Source organism: Callithrix jacchus, chromosome 8 (assembly GCF_049354715.1).
Source record: "Callithrix jacchus isolate 240 chromosome 8, calJac240_pri, whole genome shotgun sequence".
NCBI lineage: Eukaryota > Metazoa > Chordata > Mammalia > Primates > Cebidae > Callithrix > Callithrix jacchus.
The window spans coordinates 25,260,754-25,281,470 of record NC_133509.1 but is presented as its reverse complement, the minus strand read 5'-3'; the positions used below and the strand labels follow the sequence as shown (position 1 = coordinate 25,281,470).

General features: G+C 43.5%; 1 protein-coding gene across 10 annotated transcripts in view; it reads left to right on the top strand.

The window, feature by feature from the left end:
• The window catches only part of LOC100896515 (NBPF family member NBPF3), a 38,557-nt gene that overhangs the window by 7,629 nt on the left and 10,211 nt on the right, over positions 1–20,717 (top strand). For 8 of the 10 annotated variants that reach the window (XM_035259368.3, XM_035259366.3, XM_035259369.3 and 5 more), the window contains exons 3-12: positions 1,818–1,925; positions 7,253–7,322; positions 10,109–10,318; positions 11,804–11,908; positions 12,480–12,689; positions 13,851–13,955; positions 14,518–14,727; positions 16,216–16,320; positions 16,881–17,090; positions 18,590–18,694. In XM_035259368.3, coding sequence (XP_035115259.2) covers positions 7,298–7,322; positions 10,109–10,318; positions 11,804–11,908; positions 12,480–12,689; positions 13,851–13,955; positions 14,518–14,727; positions 16,216–16,320; positions 16,881–17,090; positions 18,590–18,694 — 1,285 coding nt within the window. In that variant the 5' untranslated portion in view covers positions 1,818–1,925; positions 7,253–7,297. Of the gene's footprint in view, positions 1–1,817; positions 1,926–7,252; positions 7,323–9,881; positions 10,010–10,108; positions 10,319–11,803; positions 11,909–12,479; positions 12,690–13,850; positions 13,956–14,517; positions 14,728–16,215; positions 16,321–16,880; positions 17,091–18,589; positions 18,695–20,717 lie in introns of those variants that run through there. The other 2 variants (XM_078333980.1, XM_035259370.3) reach the window with 1 other exon arrangement.

The window sequence follows — 20,717 nt, the reverse complement described above, 5'->3', positions numbered from 1 at the left end:
CACTGACTTCAGATGCCACCTGCTTTCCTCCTTACCTATTTTTTGCATCTTTCAACCAATCACAACTCATGGAGTCCTTCTCAGGCTCCTCCTTTCTCTGACTTGATCTTCTCCAACCAGCCACAGAAAGCTCTGTCATCTACGGAGTGATGTGATTCGATCCACTTCATGCAGGTAACTTCGCCATCTTCAAGTCATGTAACTGTCATAGAACAACATGATCACAGGAGTGGTTTCTCATCACCTTAACAGGCTTCAGAGACAAGGGTATGGCATGTTTGGGGACCATTTCAGAAATTCCGTCTACCACAGTTGGACACTCACATTCTCCCATCTGCAAAATACATGCACCCTCTCCTCTAAAGCTTCCAGATTTCATGTCATTAAAGCATTAGTACAACATGAAAAATGTCACATATACCACATCAGATCCAAAGTTTAAAATCTCATCTAAAACATACACACCAGATGTGCATGAGGCTTCTGAGGGTGTCCATTAAGTACAGATCCTTGATATAATTTCCTTACATCCTTCGACCTGTGAAACTGAACAAACTGCTTATCTGCTCCTAATGTGGAAGGGCTGGAGAGACACAAAATAACAATTACAGTGATTCTAGTTCAAAAACCAGGAACATGGAAGGGAGAAGGAAGTTACTGACCCAAAATCGTTTGGAAATGGAGCTGGGCAAAATCCAGCAGGAGGTTCTTAAGTAGGATCCACAGCCTGGGACTGACCCTGCATCTTGTGGGACTTTGCCTCTGGGATCTTTGCTCTGCATTTCTTGAAACCATTATTATCTATCTCGTTTTTTTCCCCACTCCTGTGGTTCTTCTCTTTTCTCCTCATGGCAGCATCCTCTGCTTAATCCTTTGTCCGTCATCCCCAGCAGAATCGGTCAGACATTGCCTGTGTCTCAGTCCTGACCGTCTCCACGAGGGGCTGTCCTTGTGAGCCCGTGCTCCTCTGGGACCGTCTTCACTTGTTCATTTCATTGAACAAGTTACTTGTCATAAAAGTCACTAATTGTAAATGTAGACTTTAATAATTTTAGTAGATATGTAGAATTTTGTAGCCATCACCTCTGTCCCCACATAGAATTCATTTCTTACCTCCCCAGATTCCCCAGAGCCTCTCTGCAGTCATTTTCCCATCCCTGGTCATCACGATGGAGCCTGAACAAAATTAAAATTTGGAAAACAGAGCACATTACATTTAAGCTTTTATTAGATTGGAATTTTATATAATTGACCATTGTCTTACTCTTGTGTCAACTAGAGGAGATATTTCATTCTAAGGACTTTCTTTGGGGGAACTTAATAGTAGTCCTGTTTATTGCTCTCCTTGGATTGGTTCATCTATGCTGGTGACACATAGTTGCCATCAAACCTTGTCTGGTGAGCGCAAGTGAAAGAACTAAAAAAAAAGAAAAAAACCTTCTATTAGAAATGTAGATGATGAATTTGCAGATAATGTTATGCGGAGTTAAGTTTGTTTTTGAGCCAGAGTTTCACTCTTGTTACACAGGTTGGAGTGCAAGGGTGTGATCTCGGCTCACTGCTGCCTCTCCTTCCCGGGTTCAAGCAATTCTCCCACCTCAACCTCATGAGTTGCCTGGATTATGGGCATGCACCACCACGCCAAACTAATTTTGTATTTTTAGTAGAGATGGGGTTTCTCCATGTTGGTCAGGCTGGTCTCGAACTCCCAACCTCAGGTGATCCACCCACCTTAGCCTCCCAGTGTGCTGGGATTACATGCGTGAGCCACCACACTTGGCTGGGAGTTAAGTATTTTATTATCTTTTTACTTTCAGAAATTGTGTTGGTAACATTGAAGAGACACTTCTCACCTTCCTGAAATGCCCTTTGTTATATTCAAGTTGCAAGGGCTCTGGCACAGCCCTTGCAGTGCTCGCACAAAGGTAAGTATAACATTTTACTGTAGTTCCTTGCTTTTTTTTCTCTTTTGTGCCTATAGGGCTTAGCATAAATGTATCTGAAAATATAAAGAGTACAGATAGGCACCTGTAACTAGTTTTCTGTTGCTACCTTTTAACGCATTATAACAGGTTAGTGGTCTGAAACCACAGAACTCAGGAATGACTGGGTTCTCTGATCAGGGTCTTAGGAGGCTGACATCCGGTTATGAGCTGCTTGTGTTTTTCATCTAGAGCTCAGGCTACTCTTCCAAGTTCACTACAGATGTATTGGCAGAATTTCTCTTCCTGTGGGTGGAGGACTGAGATCCCTTTTTCAGTCCTCCTGGCTGTTAGTCTGGAGACACCCTGACTCCAGAGGCCACCTGCATTCTTTCTCACTTTCCCCATCTTCCAACCAACCACAGCTCATGGAATTCTTCTCCAGCTCCCGTCCCTCTCTGACTTTGTCTTCTCCTACCTGCTAGAGAAATCTCTGACACTTAGAGAGTGATGTGATTCGATCCGGCCCACTCAGGAAAGCTCAGCCTTTGTATTAGTCTGTTCTTGCAATGTTTTTTGTTTTGTTTTGGTATGTTTTTTGTTTTTTGGGTTTTTTTCGAGATGGAATTTCGCTCTTGTTACCCAGGTTGGAGTGCAATGGCATGATCTCGGCTCACCACAACCTCCGCCTCCTGGGTTCAAGCAATTCTCCTGCCTCAGCCTCCCGAGTAGCTGGGACTACAGGCACGTGCCACCATGCCCAGCTAATTTTTTTGTATTTTTAGTAGAGACGGGGTTTCACCTTGTTGACCAGGATGGTCTTGATCTCTTGACCTTGTGATCCATCCACCTCGGCCTCCCAAAGTGCTGGGATTATAGGCGGCCATCGCGCCCAGCCCTCTTGCAGTGTTATAATTCATGACGTGGGTGGTTTATAAAGAAAGAAGTTTAATCAGATCATGGTTCTGTGGGCTCTGCAGGCTTCTGCTTCTGGGGAGGCCTCAGGAAACTTAATCATGGTGGAAGTGGAAGCAGGCACAGTCTTCACATGGCTGGCAGGGGAGAGAGAGCGAGAGAAAGGGGAAGTGCTACATACTTTTAAACAACTAGATCTCATGGAAACTGTCAGGCGATGGCACTTGGGGGATGGTTCACAGCCATTAGAAACCATCCCCATGATCCAATAACCTCCCTCCAGGGCCCCCCTCTAACACTTAGGATTATAATTCAACACGAGATTTGGGTGGGGACACAGAGCCAAACCATATCACTCTTTAAAGTCATATGACTGCTATGTTACAGCGTAATTACAGGAATGTCTCAGCAGCTTAACAGGTTCCAGAGATAAGGGTACAGCATGTTTGGAGACCATTTAGAAATTCCACCTATCACAGTTCAACTTCTGTTCCCCAGCCATTTATATTCCTCAGAGATGTAAAATACATTCATCTTCTCACCTAAGGTTTCCAAGTTTCGTGTCATGAATGGGTTAGTTCAAAGTGAGAAATGTCACGTAGCTCTAATCTTATCAAAAGTTTAAAATCTCATTTAAATCATCTACACCAAGTGCAAATGAGGCTTCTGAAGGTGTCCATTAAGGTCAAATTCTTTTTTGTTTTTGTTTTTGAGAGTGAATCTCGGTCTGTCCCTCATGCTGGAGTGCAGTGGTGTGATCTTGTCTTCCTGCAACTTCTGCCTCCTGGGTTCCAGCGATTCTCCTGCCTCAGCCTCTTGAGTAGCTGAGATTACAGGCATGCACCACTGGATTCAGCTAATTGTTTTGTATTTTTAGTAGAGACAGGGGTTTGCCCTGTTGGCCAGGCTAGTCTGAAACTCCTGACCTCAAGGGATCCATCCCCCTCAGCCTCCCAAAGTGCTGGGATTACAGACATAAGCCACCATGCCCAGCCAAAGTACAGATCCTTGATATAATTCACTTGCCTCTGTTGACCTGTGAAACTGAACAAACAGCTTGTCTGTCCTCAGTGTGCAATGGTGGGACAGTTACAGAATAATGATGCTAGTGATTCTTTTTCAAAAAAAGGGAAAGTGGAGGGAACAAAGTCACTGATCCAAAACCATTTTGAAATGGGGCTGAGCAAAGTCCAGCAGGAATGTCTTGATTAGGCTCCTCAGCCTGGAACTAACCCTCTGTGACAGGGGGCTTTGCCTCTGGGCTCTGCATTTTTTTTCTATCATTATTGAACACATTTTATTTTCCTTCTTCGCCCACTCTTTTGGTTCTTCCCCTTTCCCCTCATGGTAGCATGCTCCACTTAATCCTTGTTGCATCATACCCAGCAGAATTGGTCAGGTATTGCCATCTCCAGGAGGGCCTGTCCTTGTGAGCCCGTGCTCCTCTTTCCTGTCCTGACCTCTCGCAGTCATGATTGCTTTCAGCTGCCCTGGCTGGCTTAGGAGAAAACCTAAGACTATGGAGTCCCAGAACCCATCTCTGCCCTCTCTATCTCTAAGAGAGGAAGAAAATAACAGGGATCTTCTTGGAGAAATGACCCACGTGAGGGCCTGGACTCTCCAGCAGTTAACAGCAGAGGAAACTCTCTGAGGAAGAATGGAGGAGCTGAGAGCCCAGGCCGGGAAAGCAGGGTTGTGTGAAACACTCTTTAATTCTATGTGCTCCCTGCTTCAATCTAGCAGCTAGTAAGTGACAGCTGACCGAGTATAAATGCCAGGACTATAGAACTGTGATAAAGGGTTTGTCCAAGGAAAGGGGCTTTTACAGTTATTGTTTTCACAGAGGAAATTGCTATTTTTAATCTAAAGTTTTCTGAAAGGCAGCAGTGAGCTTCTGGAGGGTGAGTTACCTGCTCTGCACAGGGAGGCTGAGACCAAGGCTTGTGTGTGGGATCTGCTGCCACCAAGAGGTGAGGGTGCCTGGGAGAGTCTTAGTGTTTCTGGGCTTCAGGTTCCTTATCAGTAAGGTAGGGGCTTATTGTACCTCTCTGAGGTCCCTTCCTGCTCTGTTTTCTCTGAGTCTCCAAGGAATTGAGATGGTTTTCAGTGCTGACTGGGACCCTCAGCTGAGGCCTGTCTCCTGGAGGAGCCTGAGCTCCCAGAGTTGAGGAAAGAAAGAAAGTCAGCAGGTTTAGGGGATGAGAATAATCCACAAAGGACAAGCCATTGATAGATGAAAACCAAAGAAGGGGAGAATAAGGACAAACTGGGACAGAAGCCTCAGGGGAAATGGGCAATGTCTATGATCACTTAAATTCTCAGGGAGCAGCATGAACTGAGCAGTGGGGACGGAGAGAGAAACTTACTCCACAGGAATCTCCTGCCTTTGGCCAGGGAGAGCCATAGGGTAGATCAGAGCTGGTTTATAGTGAGGGACAGCTTCAACTCCAGGAGGGGGAGGATGCGACCATGAGCCCCCCTCCCTCAGACCCAGGAGCCTCGACCTCGGGGCTGCCGTAGCAGTGGATGCTCTTCAGGTTACTGTGGGTTAGAGGGAATAACCGTGCTTAGAGAAGGGTTGGAAGTGTTCATTCTTACATGGAACAGCTCTGCCCTAGGTCAGGTGCCAGAGTAAGTGTCCCTCAATTGTATGTGAAGCAGTGATACTTTACTATTCTTCTGCACCTTCAGTTGAGGGAAGCTTCTCATAAATTTTTATTGAGTATTTAATTTTTTTTATACTGTGCTAAGCACTTGGGATTCAGATATTTAATATCTCCAAAGAAAAGCCAATGAGTGGAAGAACACAAACAGATCATTTCAACAAGATACGGTAGTTCTACCCAACTGGGGTGTTGTGGCAGCCCGGAGGCTGGGAGGGTATTTCAAAGGACATTGCTCCTAATGACAGGGGGAAGCATAAGAGAACATTTTCAGATTGGCCAGGCCTCGTGGCTGATGCCTATAATCCCAGCACTTTGGGAGACCGAGGCGGGTGGATCACAAGATCAAGAGATCGAGACTATCCTGGTCAACATGGCGAAACCCCATTTCTACTGAAAATACAAAAACATTACTTGGGCGTGGTGGTTCATGCCTGTAGTCCCAGCTACTTGGGAGGCTGAGGCAGGAGAATGGCTTGAACCCGGGATGCGGAGGTTGCAGTGAGCTGAGATCACACCATTGCACTCAAGCCTGGGTAACTAGAGCAAAACTCTGCCTCAAAAAAAGAAAAATTTCAGAACAGGCTAGCCTTCCTTTAAGCTCCCACAGGAGAGGATCCTGGGGCAGGGATGGTGTAGGGCAGGCACCTCTCTAGAGAAGGGGATTTGCAGCATTCTGAGAGAAAGAGCATCCTTACAAGACACTGGGGACAGAAATGTAGGTGAAAGAGTTGGAGGTTTGTAATCAATTTTATTCAGTCATGAACACTGCTGAGAGACCCCTCTGTGCTGGGCCCTTAGCTAAGAACCATGACCACAGAGGTGAGTAAAATAGGATCCCAGCTTTCACACAATTCTCAGTCTAGTGACTGGTGATTGATGAGAAGTGTAGTCATGGTGGGTTCATTGGAACCAGTGGCCGATGCTGCATGAGATGACCTCAGTGTATGGCTTAAGCCAGTGATTCTGGACTTCAGCCATATTTCAGCATATGGAGGTACAGTGCACCAATACCTCTGCTCCATGTGGAGTCAAAGCAGTTAACACAGCCAAGGTTTTCAGAAGACACTGATGATATCAGTAGCTATTGACTGTTTCCAGCTGGGCAAACAAAAAAGTAAATTTAATAAGTCTTCTAAATTTGTCCTTGCCATGATGATAAAAAACTTGATCTTGATAATGAATGATATTCTGGCAAATTACTTATAACTTACCATAATGAGAAATAACTTTATGCTGAGTACAGCAGACACACAAGCCCTTGAGGACACATGCCTGAGGATTCCGATGAGGATATAATATCCAAATATGTACATGTTTGGACCTACAATCCAGCTTTGAAACAGTGGAAGACCTAGTTTCAAATTCAAGGTTGCTTTGAGTAGAAATTCACTTTACCTCTCTATGCATGGTAATTGGGCCAGTCTTCCCTGAGCTGCCCCTTACAAGAAAAGCAATCATGCTGGTAAGTTGTCAGACTTCAGCAGACATGGGTAAGGAAGTCTTACAAATCTATTTGAGCCACCTAGCGAGAAATGAGAAATTTAGCAAGTTCATTCACATTCAGGACAGTTGCGTACACTAGATCAGAGGTCCTGGTACATGAAGAACAGACCCCTAACAAGGGCAAGTGTTCCTTCCTGTCCTAGGACATCACTTCAGGGAAGTGGGAACACAGCTGCCTGCTTTACAGTATGGGTTAGTTTTGTGCCTGGAATGTGTCTGACGTCCTGCTACCTGTACCCATTTCAGGGAGCCTTGGGAGGAGCCTGAATCACTGATGGAATTGGACAGTGCATGGAGATGGTTGAGCAGGATGAGGGTAAGTGCAGGGGCATGGCCAGGTCATACTGGGAGACAATGAGCAGCACTGATGGGGACAGACACAGATAAAGTCAACAGTTTGTGCTTCAGCATCAAAAACTCAAACCAATAATGAATTTGCTTTTATAAGTAATAAGTATTTTTTTATTTACATGAGAATTTAATCTCAAAACAGAAATCATAAAAATGTGCATAAAACCTAAACTATAGCTCATATTTATTCCTTCTAAATGGAGCTATCAGTAAAATCTACTTCATAAAACATATATTGTGGTTATAAAAAGGCAAAACTTCACCAGGTACGGTGGCTCACACCTGCATTCCCAGCACTTTCGGAGGCCGAGACGGGTGGATCACGATGTCAGGATATCAAGACCATCTTGGCCAACATGCTGAAACCCTGTCTCTGCTAAAAACACAAAACTTAGATGGGCGTGGTAGCATGTGCCTGTAGTCCCAGCTACTTGGGAGACTGAGGCAGGAGAATCACTTGAACCCAGGAGGCAGAGGTTGCAGTGAACCGAGATTGTACCACTGCATTTCAGCCTGGAGACAGAGCAAGACTCTGTCTCAAAAAAAGAAAAAAAGCAAAATTCTTAGTGAAAATCATAGGTGTTCCTTAGAAGAGAGAATTAAATATAGTCAAGGGAAGACCAAGTCTCGTACTTCTCTTGTGTATTCCAAAGTTTCAGGGAAATTCCAGGTAACAGAGGTTATTTCCCATGCTGTTAAAGCAAGGTTGCAGACACTAATGAATTCTGGGCTCAATACTCTAGGAGGGCACACCTCTGTCCTGGAAAATGAGACAGGATTGAATACTTTTCCTGTGACTCATTCTGGTTATTCATCCAGGATCACAGACACTAAACAATGGAAATATGGCCAAATTCATGATTTGCTAACCCTCTTCTCAGGTTTCTTACCTGACTCTTAGGATAACAGCATTACCTTGAAGAATATGATGAAGATACGCTGTCCAAGTATGTGCACAGTTTTGAGCAAAATGCCTGATACAAATTGGTCAACAAACAATTACTGGATGATGATATGAATATTTACTGAATGACATGGATCCTATGAATAACTGTGGAATAATTGTTGTGATTGCTTTTATTAGCAGTGCTCAAAACTCATCTCTGTGTGACCTCAAGTCAGCCACATAACTCTGTGAACCTGCAGTTTCATCAGTTTTAAAATGAAGGAACCTGGCAGATTCTCATTCTACCACAGAATGTCAGGCCTCCCAGACACCAGAACATACCTTTACATAAAGCCTTTGATATATTTCCACGCAGTATCTCTACAGTGTAGTTGGAGGATGGTGGGAGCTGCAGAGAGGCACGCTTTCCAATGGGATTGAGGCAGTTCTTCTTCCTTGACTTCCGCATGAATGCTGGGCAGCCCAGGGTCACACTTATTGCACCCTCAACTCAGGCAAGCCCAGCAGCCAAACATAGGAGACTTGGGCTACAGAACAGTCTCCCAAATCCCAGGCTCAGAAACTCTACGTGGAGATGACGGCTGAGAAAGTGAGGGGGTGGTTCAGGGGATCACTCTTCCCTACTCGTTCCTCTCATCTCAAATTCACCTTCCATTGCACAGCAACACTGAGGACCACCAACCACCCCTGACCATCACCTTGATCTTGTCGTGTTTGGTTCGTGGGATGCACCCACACATTAATGGTGTTAGACCAACTCAGAGAAATACCTATCAAACATGTTCCATAAGAACCGCTCATGGCCCTGTTATTTTCAATATATGGAAAAAGTGAAATGAAAACAACAAAATCATATCAGGTTTCCAAGACTTCCCAAGATAGATGGTCACACATGCTTTCAGGAGATCTCTATAGAAATGGTTTCAATGATGCGACACCTTGAAAAGAGCTCTTCTGGGACTAGAATGACATTTATAAGTGATAAGTATGAGATGTAGTATTCAGTCACATTAAAAAACAAATCATCCCACATAGAGGAAGCTTTGGACATAGGAACATCACACTGGTCTTAATTGTAATGAAAAGCCTCTTCTGCCACAAACATCAGTGTACTGGTACCTGCCAGTAAAAAAAACTAAATCAGCATAACCATGGGATGCAGCAAGAAGAATACTGAGCCAGGAAAGAAAACATTTTTAGGACTCAGAGAATATCATGGCAGTATAATAGATTGACATCTTAAACTTGTGGAAAAGCCTTAAATTCTGTTTTAACATGTGAGAAGGACTCACGTTTAACATGACTGACTTCATGACTAGCATTAAGAAAGTATCACGTGTTGGGAAACTGTTTCTGCCTTGATGATTTTATACACATAAGAGATGAAAAATGAGGCACATGAATGTATTGGGAATGAGATGGCACTGTGGCATTGTCACAAAGGTACACAAATACTGAGAGTGACTTATAGAGTAATGGTCCCCATCTGTTGTGACCTCAGGTGAGACCAGGAGGCCTGTGTTTTAGCAAACCCTGGGCAGTTGGAATGAAGGGCTCCTAAGATTCCATGACACGCCCAGCTTTTAATTCTGTTATTGCAACAGCACATGGTTACCTGGGACTCTTGTCAGAGTCTGAGCTACAGGCAGCTCCTTTAGTTCTCAGCTCAAGCATTTTCAACCTTGTTTTTGCGGTTAAGGACCTTAGCTAAAGTGCTGTGAGGAGGGATCGAGTTTTTCTCAACAGTAAGTTAAGAATTTGAGTTTCTGACATCCCCCAGTCCTGATGAAACCTATTTGATTTCCGGTTTTTAAGCCATCATGTATTTGGGTTTCTTCTTTCAGTCCCTGGCCCTACCTGTGGTGCCCCAAACGTCAGCATGATAGCATCTGGCAGGACGTGTTCCAGGAAGACCACAGAGGCAAACTTTCCAGATACCATCGAGAATTCCTACTCCCAGCAGGAAGAGACCAAACCAAATATTGGAGCCAGCAAAAATAGACTTCTTCTGAGTCAGGTGGCCTACTTCCTGAACTACCAGCTGAAGACCTACAGTAAGTTCTATAGGTTGACCACCATGAAGGTGATGAAGGATGTCCTGTCTTGTCTCAAGAGACTAACCGTTCTCTTAATCAAAATTAATTTCATCCTTCCCATACTTGTGGAAACTAGCAATGGGTATTTTAACATTTACTTAAAGATGGAAGACAGTGGCAAAAGTATTTAGCAACTTTTCCACATCTACAGTAAGGTGGGTGCGGGACTGGGGTTAAAATCCCAGCGATTAGGCCGGGCGCAGTGGCTCAAGCCTGTAATCCCAGCACTTTGGGAGGCCGAGGCGGGTGGATCACGAGGTCAAGAGATCGAGACCATCCTGGTCAATTTGGTGAAACCCCGTCTCTACTAAAAATGCAAAAAATTAGCTGGGCATGGTGGCGCGTGCCTGTAATCCCAGCTACTCAGGAGGCTGAGGCAGGAGAATTGCCTGAACCCAGGAGGTGGAGGTTGCAGTGAGCCGAGATCGCGCCATTGCACTCCAGCCTGGGTAACAAGATCGAAACTCCGTCTCAAAAAGAAAAAAAGAATCCCAGTGATTAATTTCTGACACAGGCACAGAACCACCTGTTTTTCTCAGCAAAAGGCTAAATCATGTTTACAGGAATCCTCTCTGTACCATATAAGATGCTACATACAAGCAGCATCTAGTCTGTTGGTCTAAATGTCTGAGGCTACTGAACTTCCATTTGGTTCCGGTTTCTGCTGTGGCCCAGTAGGCAAAGCTGTATTCTGGGAACACTGGGAGAAACACAGTGATAGCGCACAGTACCCACTATGAGAGGCTGCAACAGGACCCTGCTCTTAATAGAACCTGTGGTATCTATAAGTGGCACCATCAAGGGCAGGGAGTACCCTGGTACTGGTGCCTCAGCCTCCCAATCAGTTTTTATCTCCGATGGGCACCAGCACACCTGGAAAATTTTTGTATATTTAGTAGAGGCAGGGTTGCACCATGTTGGCCAGGCTGGTCTTGAACTCCTGAAATCAAGTGATCTGCCTGCTTGAGCCTCCTAAAGTGCTGGGATTCCAGGCGTGAGCCACCATGCCTGCTCCACGGATTTTTTCAGTAGAGATTGTTAGAATTCATCACTTGGTCCAGTCTCCTATATAAATTTCTCTAACAATTCATTGGCAATGATATATGATCAGATAAATCAGTATTGCAACAATGGTTCTGGAAAGTATTTAGGGCAATTTTTGAAGATTTTGGGGACAAAGGTTTAATTTTTTGCACTGACTTAGGTCAGATGATATGACTTAAGATCTACCAGATGAAGGAGATTTTGTCCCATGGGTCTGAAAAGCAGGCTGATCTACTTCTAGGGTGACTTAACCTAGGAACCAGTAGAACATTCCTGTCAGAATATCACATTCTTACCCTGAGAATATTTTACATCTTTGCGCTATGACCGAACACTGTTTTGGTGTTGTGTGAAGTGTGATTTCCTTAATGTGACCTGCTCTTCTGAATTTGCTTACAGGAGATCAAAAAGATCACGATGAAGAACAGAAATGCAGAGACAGCAAAAATAAACTTCTTATGAGTCAAGTGGCCTACTACCTGGGCTGCCGGCTGAAGACGGAAGGTAAGTTCTCAAGGTTCACTGTCTCGAAAGTGATAACAGTGTCCTCCCTTGTCTCTGAGAAACGATGCACTCTCTTCAGAGTTAATTTTACCCTACCCATACTTCTAGGAATATAGCAATGGGTATTTTAACATTTTGTTAAAATATGTTAACAAAATACTGGAAGACAGAGGCCAAAGAATTTAGCAACATTTCCACATCTGCAGTAAGGCGGGTGTGGGACTAGTGTTAATATCCCAGCAATCGATTCCTGATACAGGCACAGAACCACCTGTATTTCTCAGCAAGAGGCTAAATCATGTTTAAAGGACTCCTTCTAACATGGAAGATCCTGCAGAACCCATAAGCAAGATAAAGGTAGAAGTGTTTATTTCCTGGTTTCAAGGTGACTGAGTAGTTAAGACAAGTTGACTTTAAAGAGAATGAGAGATGAGGTAAGAAGAGTAAAAGCAGGGAAAGAACATCTTCAAATCAATAGGCAAGGCTGTCAGTGACATCCCTCAGTCCCGATTAAAGCAATTTGATGTCACCAGTTTCTAACCCATCATGTGTTTGGGTTTCTTCTCCCCAGTCCCTGGCTATCTGTGTTCTGCCCCAAATGTCAGCACGGTGGCATCAGGCAAGCCTCCTTCCAGAGAAAACACAGAAGTAAACATTCCAGAAGACATTGAGAAATCCTGCTCCCAGCAGGAAGAAAACAAAGCAAATTTCAGAGCCAGCAAAAATAGACTTCTTCTGAGTCAGGTGGCCTACTTCCTGAACTACCAGCTGAAGACCTACAGTAAGTTCATAGGTTCACCACCACGACGAAAGTGATGAATGATGTCCTGTGTTGTCTAGAGAAACTAACCGGTTTCTTCATCAAAATTAATTTCATCCTTCCCATACTTGCAGAAAATAGAAATGGGTATTTTAACATTTTGTTAAAGATGGAAGACAGAGGCCAAAGTATTTAGCAACATTTCCACCTCTGCAGTAAGGTGGGTGTGGGACTGGGGTTACAATCCCTGCTATTGATCTCTGACACAGGCACAGAACCACCTGTTTTTCTCAGCAAGTGGCTAAATCCAGGTTCACAGGAATCCTCTCTGTACCATATAAGATCCTGCAGACAAGTAGCATCTAGTCTGTTGGTCTAAATGTCTGAGGCTACTGAACTTCCATTCAGTTCTGGTTTCTGCTGAGGCCCAGTAGGCAAAGCTGTGTTCTGGGGACACTGGGGGAAACACGGTGATGGCACACAGTACCAGCTGTTGGGAACTTAGGGGGGACCCTGCTCCTAATAAAACCTGTGTTATCTGTAAGTGGGTCCATCAAGAGCAGGGAATACCCTGGTACTGGTGCTGCACCCTCCCAATCAGCTGGGATCCCCGGTGGGAACCAGCACACTTGACTAACTTTTGTATTTTCAGTAGAGGCAGGGTTTCACCTTGTTGGCCAGGCTGGTCTTGAACTCCTGAGGTCAAGGGATCCACCCTCCTGGGCCTCCTAAATTGCTGGGATTGCAGGCGTGAGCCACCATGGTGGCTCCACAGATTCTTTTTTCAGTAAGGGTTGTTAGAATTCATCTCTCGGTCCAGTCTCCTGTATAAATTTCTCTAACCATTCATTGACCATGATATATGATGAGATAAATCAGTATTACAGCAATGCTTCTGGAAAGTAGTTAGGGCAATTTTTGTAAGATTTTTGGGGAAAAAGTTTTAATTTTTTGCCTGATTAAGTTCTACCGGATGAGGGAGATTTTATCCCATGGATCTGAAAAGCAGGCTCATCTACTTCTAGGGCAACTTAGTCTAGGGCCCGTTAGACATTCCTGTCAGAATACCACATTCTTACATTGAGAATATTTTACATCCTTGTGCTGTGAGTGGACACTGATTTGGTCTTGTGTGAAGAGTGATTTGCTTAATGTGACCTGCTCTTCTGAATTTGTTTACAGGAGATCGAAAAGATCACGATGAAGAACAGAAATGCAGAGACAGCAAAAATAAACTTCTTATGAGTCAAGTGGCCTACTACCTGGGCTGCCGGCTGAAGACGGAAGGTAAGTTCTCTAGGTTCACCATCATGAAAGTGATGAACAGTGTCCTGTTTTGTCTCTAAGAAACGATACACTGTCTTCTTGAAAGTTCATTTCATCATGCCCATATTTCCAGGAATGTAGCAATGGGTATTTTAACATTTTGTTAATGATGGAAGACAGAGGCCAAAGTATTTAGCAACTTTTCCACGTCTACAGTAAGGCGGGTGTGGGACTAGTATTAATATCCCAGCTATTGATTCCCGACACAGGGACAGAACCACCTGTTTTTCTCAGCAAGAAGCCAAATCATGTTTACAGGAATCCTCTCTACCATATAAGATCCTGGAAAACTTATAAGCAAGATAAAGGTAGAAGTGTTTATTTTATAGTTTCAAGGTGACTGACTAGCTAAGACAAGTTGAATTTAAGGAGACCAAGAGTGGAGATGAGAAGAGTAAAAGCGGGAAAACAACATCTTCCAAATCAATAGGCAGTGCTGTCAGAGACATCCCTCAGTTCTGATTAAACCAATTTGATGTCACCAGTTTCTAATGCATCGTGTGTTTGGGTTTCTTCTCCCCAGTCCCTGGCTATCTGTGTTCTGCCCCAAACATCAGCACGGTGACATCAGGCAAGCCTCCTTCCAGAGAAAACACAGAGGTGAACGTTGCAGAAGGCATTGAGATATCCTGCTCCCAACAGGAAGAAAACAAACCGACTTTCAGAGCCAGCAAAAATAGACTTCTTCTGAGTCAGGTGGCCTACTTCCTGAACTACCAGCTGAAGACCTACAGTAAGTTCTATAGGTTCACCACCACGAAAGTGATGAATAATGTCCTGTCTTTTTTTGAGAACCTAACCACTTTCTTGATCAAAATTAGTTTCATCTTCTTCATACTTGCAGAAAATAGAAATGAGTATTTTACCATTTTGTTAAAGATGTAAGGCAGAGGCCAAAGTATTTAGCAACTTTTCCATGTCTGCAATAAGGTGGGTGTGGGACTGGGATTAAAATCCCAGCTATTGGTGGGGCACGGTGGCTCACGTGTATAATCCCAGCACTTTGGGAGGCCAAGGCGGGTGGTTCACGAGGTCAAGAAATCGAGACCATCCTGGTCAACAAGGTGAAACATCGTCTCTACTTAAAATACTTAGCCGGGTATGGTGGCATGCGCCTGTAGTCCCAGCTACTTGGGAGGCTGAGGCAGGAGAATTGCTTGAACCCATGAGACGGAGGTTGCGGTGAGCCGAGTTCGCGCCATTGCACTCCAGCCTGGGTAACAAGACCGAAACTCCGTCTTAAAAAAAAAAAAAAAATCCCAGCTATTGATTTCTGACACAGGCACAGAACCACCTGTTTTTCTCAGCAAAGAGTGAAATCATGTTTACAGGAATCCTCTCTACTGTATAAGATTCTGCAGACCAGTAGCATCTAGTCTGTTGGTCTAAATGTCTGAGGCTAGTGAACTTCTACTTGGTTCTGGTTTCTGCTGAGCCCCAGTAGGCAAAGGTGTGTTCTGGGGCACCAGGGGAACGCAGTGATAGCACATGGTACCTCCTGTGAAGAGCTTGAAGGGGACTCTGCTCCTAATAGAACCTGTGGTATCTGTAAGTGGCACCATCAAGAACAGGGAGTACACTGGTATTGGTGCCTCAGCCTCCGAATTAGCTGGGAACCCTGGTGGGCACCAAAGCACCTGGCTAATTTTTGTGTTTTTAGCAGAGGCGGTGTTTCACCATGTTGGCCAGGCTGGTCTTCAACTCCTGAGGTCAAGTGATCTGCTGGTCTGGGCCTCCTAAAATGCTGGAATTCCAGGCAGGAGACACCGGGCTGCCTCCACAGATTATTTTTAAGTAAAGGTTGTTAGAATTCATCCCTTGGTCCTGTCTCCTATTATAAATTTCCCTAAACATCCATTGAGCATGATATGTGATGATATAAATCAGTATTGCAGCAATGCTTCTGGAAAGTGGTTAGGGCAATTTTTGAAGATTTTGGGAAATTAAAAATTAAAAGTTTTAATTATTTGCACTGACTTAGGTCAGAGGATATGTGATTAAGATCTACCAGATGAGGGAGATTTTGTCCCATGGATCTGAAAAGCAGGCTTATCTACTTCTCAGGTGATTTAACCTAGGGCCTGTAAGAACATTTTCATCAGAATATCACATTGTTACACTGAGAATATTTTACATCCTTGTGCTATGAGTGGACACTGATTTGGTCTTGTGTGAAGTGTGATTTGCTTAATGTGACCTGCTCTTCTGAATTTGTTTACAGGAGATCGAAAAGATCACAATGAAGAACAGAAATGCAGAGACAGCAAAAATAAACTTCTTATGAGTCAAGTGGCCTACTACCTGGGCTGCCGGCTGAAGACGGAAGGTAAGTTCTCTGGGTTCACTGTCTCGAAAGTGATGAACAATGCCCTGTCTTGTCTATGAGAAATGATACATTCACTTCTTCAAAGTTAATTTCATCCTTCCCATACTTCTGGAAAATAGCAATGAGTATTTTAACATTTTGTTAAAGATGGAAGACAGAGGCCAAAGCATTTAGCAACTTTTCCACATCTATAGTAAGGCGGGTGTGGGACTAGGGTTAATATCCCAGCTATTGATTCCCAACACAGGCACAGAACCACCTGTTTTTCTCAGCAAGAGGGTAAATCATGTTTACAGGAATCCTCTCTAGCATATTAGATCCTGCAAAACGTAGAAGCAGGATAAAGGTAGAAGTGTTTATGTCCTGGCTTCAAGGTGACTGAGTAGCTAAGACAAATTGACTTTAAGGAGATCAAGAGTGGACATGAGAAGAGTAAAAGCGGGGAAACAACGTCTTCAAATCAATAGGCAGTGCTGTCAGTGCCATCCCTCAGTCCTGATTAAAGCAATTTGATGTCACCAGTTTCTAATGCATCGTGTGTTTGGGTTTCTTCTCCCCAGTCCCTGGCTATCTGTGTTCTGCCCCAAACGTCATCACGGTGGCATCAGGCAAGCCTCCTTCCAGAGAAAACACAGAGGTGAACGTTGCAGAAGGCATTGAGATATCCTGCTCCCAACAGGAAGAAAACAAACCGACTTTCAGAGCCAGCAAAAATAGACTTCTTCTGAGTCAGGTGGCCTACTTCCTGAACTACCAGCTGAAGACCTACAGTAAGTTCTATAGGTTCACCATCACGAAAGTGATGAATAATGTCCTGTCTTTTTTTGAGAACCTAACCACTTTCTTGATCAAAATTAGTTTCATCTTCTTCATACTTGCAGAAAATAGAAATGAGTATTTTACCATTTTGTTAAAGATGAAAGTCAGAGGCCAAAGTATCTAGCAACTTTTCCACGTCTACAGTAACATGGGTGTGGGACTGGGGTTACAATCCCTGCTATTGATCTCTGACACAGGCACAGAACCACCTGTTTTTTTCAGCAAATGGCTAAATCATGTTTACAGGAATCCTCCCTGTACCATGTAAGATCCTGCAGACACGTAGCATCTAGTCTTTTGGTCTACGTGTCTGAGGCTACTGAACTTCGATTTGGTTCCAGTTTCTGCTGAGGCCCAATAGGCAAAGGTGTGTTCTGGGAACACTGGGGGAAACACAGTGATAGCACACAGTACCTCCTGTGAGGAGCTCGAGGAGGACCCTGCTCCTAATAGAACCTGTGGTATCTGTAAGTGGCACCCACCATCAAGAGCAGGGAGTACCCTGCTACTGGTGCCTCAACCTCTCCATTAGCTGGGATCCCTGGTGGGCACCAAAGCACCCGGCTTATTTTTGTACTTTTAGTAGAGGCGGGGTTTCACCATGTTGGCCAGGCTGGTCTTGAACTCTTGAGGTCAAGTGATCTGCCTTTCTGGGCCTCCTAAAAGGCTGGAATTCCAGGCATGAGACACCGGGCTGGCTCCACAGATTCTTTTTTAAGTAAAGGTTGTTAGAATTCATGCCTTGGTCCAGTGTCCTATATAAATTTTTCTAAGTATTCATTGACCATGATATATGCTGAGATAAATCGGTATTGCCGCAATGCTTCTGGAAAGCAGTTATTTCAATTTTTGAAGACATTGGGGAAAAACAGTTTTAATTATTTGCACTGACTTAGGTCAGGATATGTGATAAAGATCGATGAGATCAGGGAAAGCAGGGAAATTTTGTTTCACGGATCTGAAAAGCAGGCTCATTTACTTCTGAGGCGACTTAATCTAGGGACCAGTAGAACATTCCTGTCAGAATATTACATTCTTACACTGAGAATATTTTACGTTTTTGTGCTGTGACTGAACACTGATTTGTTTTTTTTTTTTTTTTTGAGACAGAGTTGAGCTCTTGTTACCCAGGCTCGAGTGCAATGGTGCGATCTCGGCTCACCGCAACCTCCGCCTCCTGGGTTCAGGCAATTTTCCTGCCTCAGCCTCCTGAGTAGCTGGGATTACAGGCACGTGCCACCATGCCCAGCTAATTTTTTGTATTTTTAGTAGAGACGGGATTTCACCATGTTGACCAAGATGGTCTCGATCTCTTGACCTCGTGATCCACCCGCCTCAGTCTCCTAAAGTGCTGGGATTACAGGTGTGAGCCACCACGCCCGGCACTGATTTGGTTTTGTGTGAAGTGTGATTTGCTTAATGTGACCTGCTCTTCTGAATTTGTTTACAGGAGATCGAAAAGATCACGATGAAGAACAGAAAGGCCGAGACAGCAAAAATAAACTTCTTATGAGTCAAGTGGCCTACTACCTGGGCTGCCGGCTGAAGATGGAAGGTAAGTTCTCTAGGTTCACTGTCACAGTGCTGAACAATGTTCTGTCTTCTTTCTAAGAAATGATACACTCTTTTCTTCAAAGTTAATTTCATCCTTCCCATACTTCTAGTAAAATAGCAATGAGTATTTTAACATTTTGTTAAAGATGGAAGACAGAGGCCAAAGCATTTAGCAACTTTTCCACGTCTGCAGTAAGGTGGGTGTGGGACTAGTATTAATATCCCAGCTATTGATTCCCGACACAGGCACAGAACCACCTGTTTTTTTCAGCAAGAAGCTAAATCATGTTTACAGGAATCCTCTCTAGCATATTAGATCCTGCAAAACGTAGAAGCAGGATAAAGGTAGAAGTGTTTATGTCCTGGCTTCAAGGTGACTGAGTAGCTAAGACAAGTTGACTTTAAGGAGATCAAGAGTGGAGATGAGAAGAGTAAAAGCGGGGAAACGTCTTCAAATCAATAGGCAGTGCTGTCAGTGACATCCCTCTGTTCCGATTAAACCAATTGGAAGTCACCAGTTCTTTTTTTTTTTTTTTTTTTTTTTTTTTGCTGGGGGGAGGAAGGCAGGAAGGAAGGAATGAAGGAAGGAAGGAAGGGAAGGAAGGAAATCAAGCAGTGAGAGAGACATTGCCGACCTGGATCTAGAGGTTTACAAGTTGATTTTTTTTTTTTTTTTTTTGAGAGAAGGAAAGAAAAAATGAGTAAAGGAGATGAAGAAAGAGGAAGAAAAAGAGGGAGAGTAAATGGAAATATTGCTTTATTTTGAAAAAAATTGGGTATTAATAATGGCCAATCAATGTTTCATTTAAACTTATGGGTAGGTGTGATGTGGTATTGACAAGAATGTATATTTTTTGTATTTGAAGTGGAGCGCTCTATAAATATTTACTAAGTTTACTTGTTCCGGATCTGAGTTCGAGTCCTTGATATCCTTATTAATTTTCTGTCTCATTGAATCTAAGTCTTGTATCTGGGTTAGGATCGTTAGCTCTTATTGTTGCATTGATCCTTTTATCACTATATCTTTGTTGCTTTAAAATCTATTTTATCCGATACGAGAATTGCAACTCCTGCTTCTTGTTTATTTATTATTTATTTTTGCTCTCCATTTCGTTGGTAAATCTTTCTCCATCCCTTTGTTTTGAGTCTTTGTGTATCCTTGCATGTGAAACTGGTCTGGATGTAACATGCCATTGGGTTTTGGCTGTGTCTTTTGATTGGGGGATTTAGTCAATTTAAATTTAGGGTTACTGCCATTTGATGTTGACTGGCTGTTTTATCCATTCGTTGATGTAAATTCTTCTTTATGTTGGTGCTCTTTACTTTTTGGTGTATTTTTAGAAAGGCTAATACTGGTTGTTTCTTTCTGTGTGTAATGCTTCTTTCAGAAGCTCTTGTAAAGCAGGCCTGGTGGTAATAAAATCTCTGAGTTCTTCCTTGTTCATAAAAGATTTTATTTTTCCTTCAGTTGTGAAGCTTAGTTTGGCTGGATATGAAATTCTGGGCTGAAGGTTCTGTTCTTTGAGAATGTTGAATATTGGCCCCCACTCTCTTCTGACTTGTAGAGTTTCTGCTGAGAGATCTGCTGTAAGTCTGATAAGCTTGCCTTTGTGGGTAACATAACCATTCTCTCTGGCTGCCCTTAGTATTTTCTCCTTTGTTTCAACCCTGGTGAATCTAACGATTATGTGCCTTGGGGTTGCTCTTCTTGAGGAATATCTTTGTGGTGTTCTCTGTATTACCTGGGGTTGAATGTTGACCTGCTTTGCTAGTTTAGGAAAATTTTCCTGAATAATATCCTGAAGGGTATTTTCCAGCTTGGATTCATTCTCTCCGTCGCATTCAGGTACACCTATCAAACATAAATTTGGTCTTTTCACATAGTCCCACATTTCTTGGAGACTTTGCTCATTCCTTTTTATCCTTTTTTCTCTAATCTTTTCTTCACGTTTTATTTCATTAAGTTGGACTTTGACCTCTGATATCTCTTCTGCTTGAACAATTCGAGTGTTTAAATCTGTGCA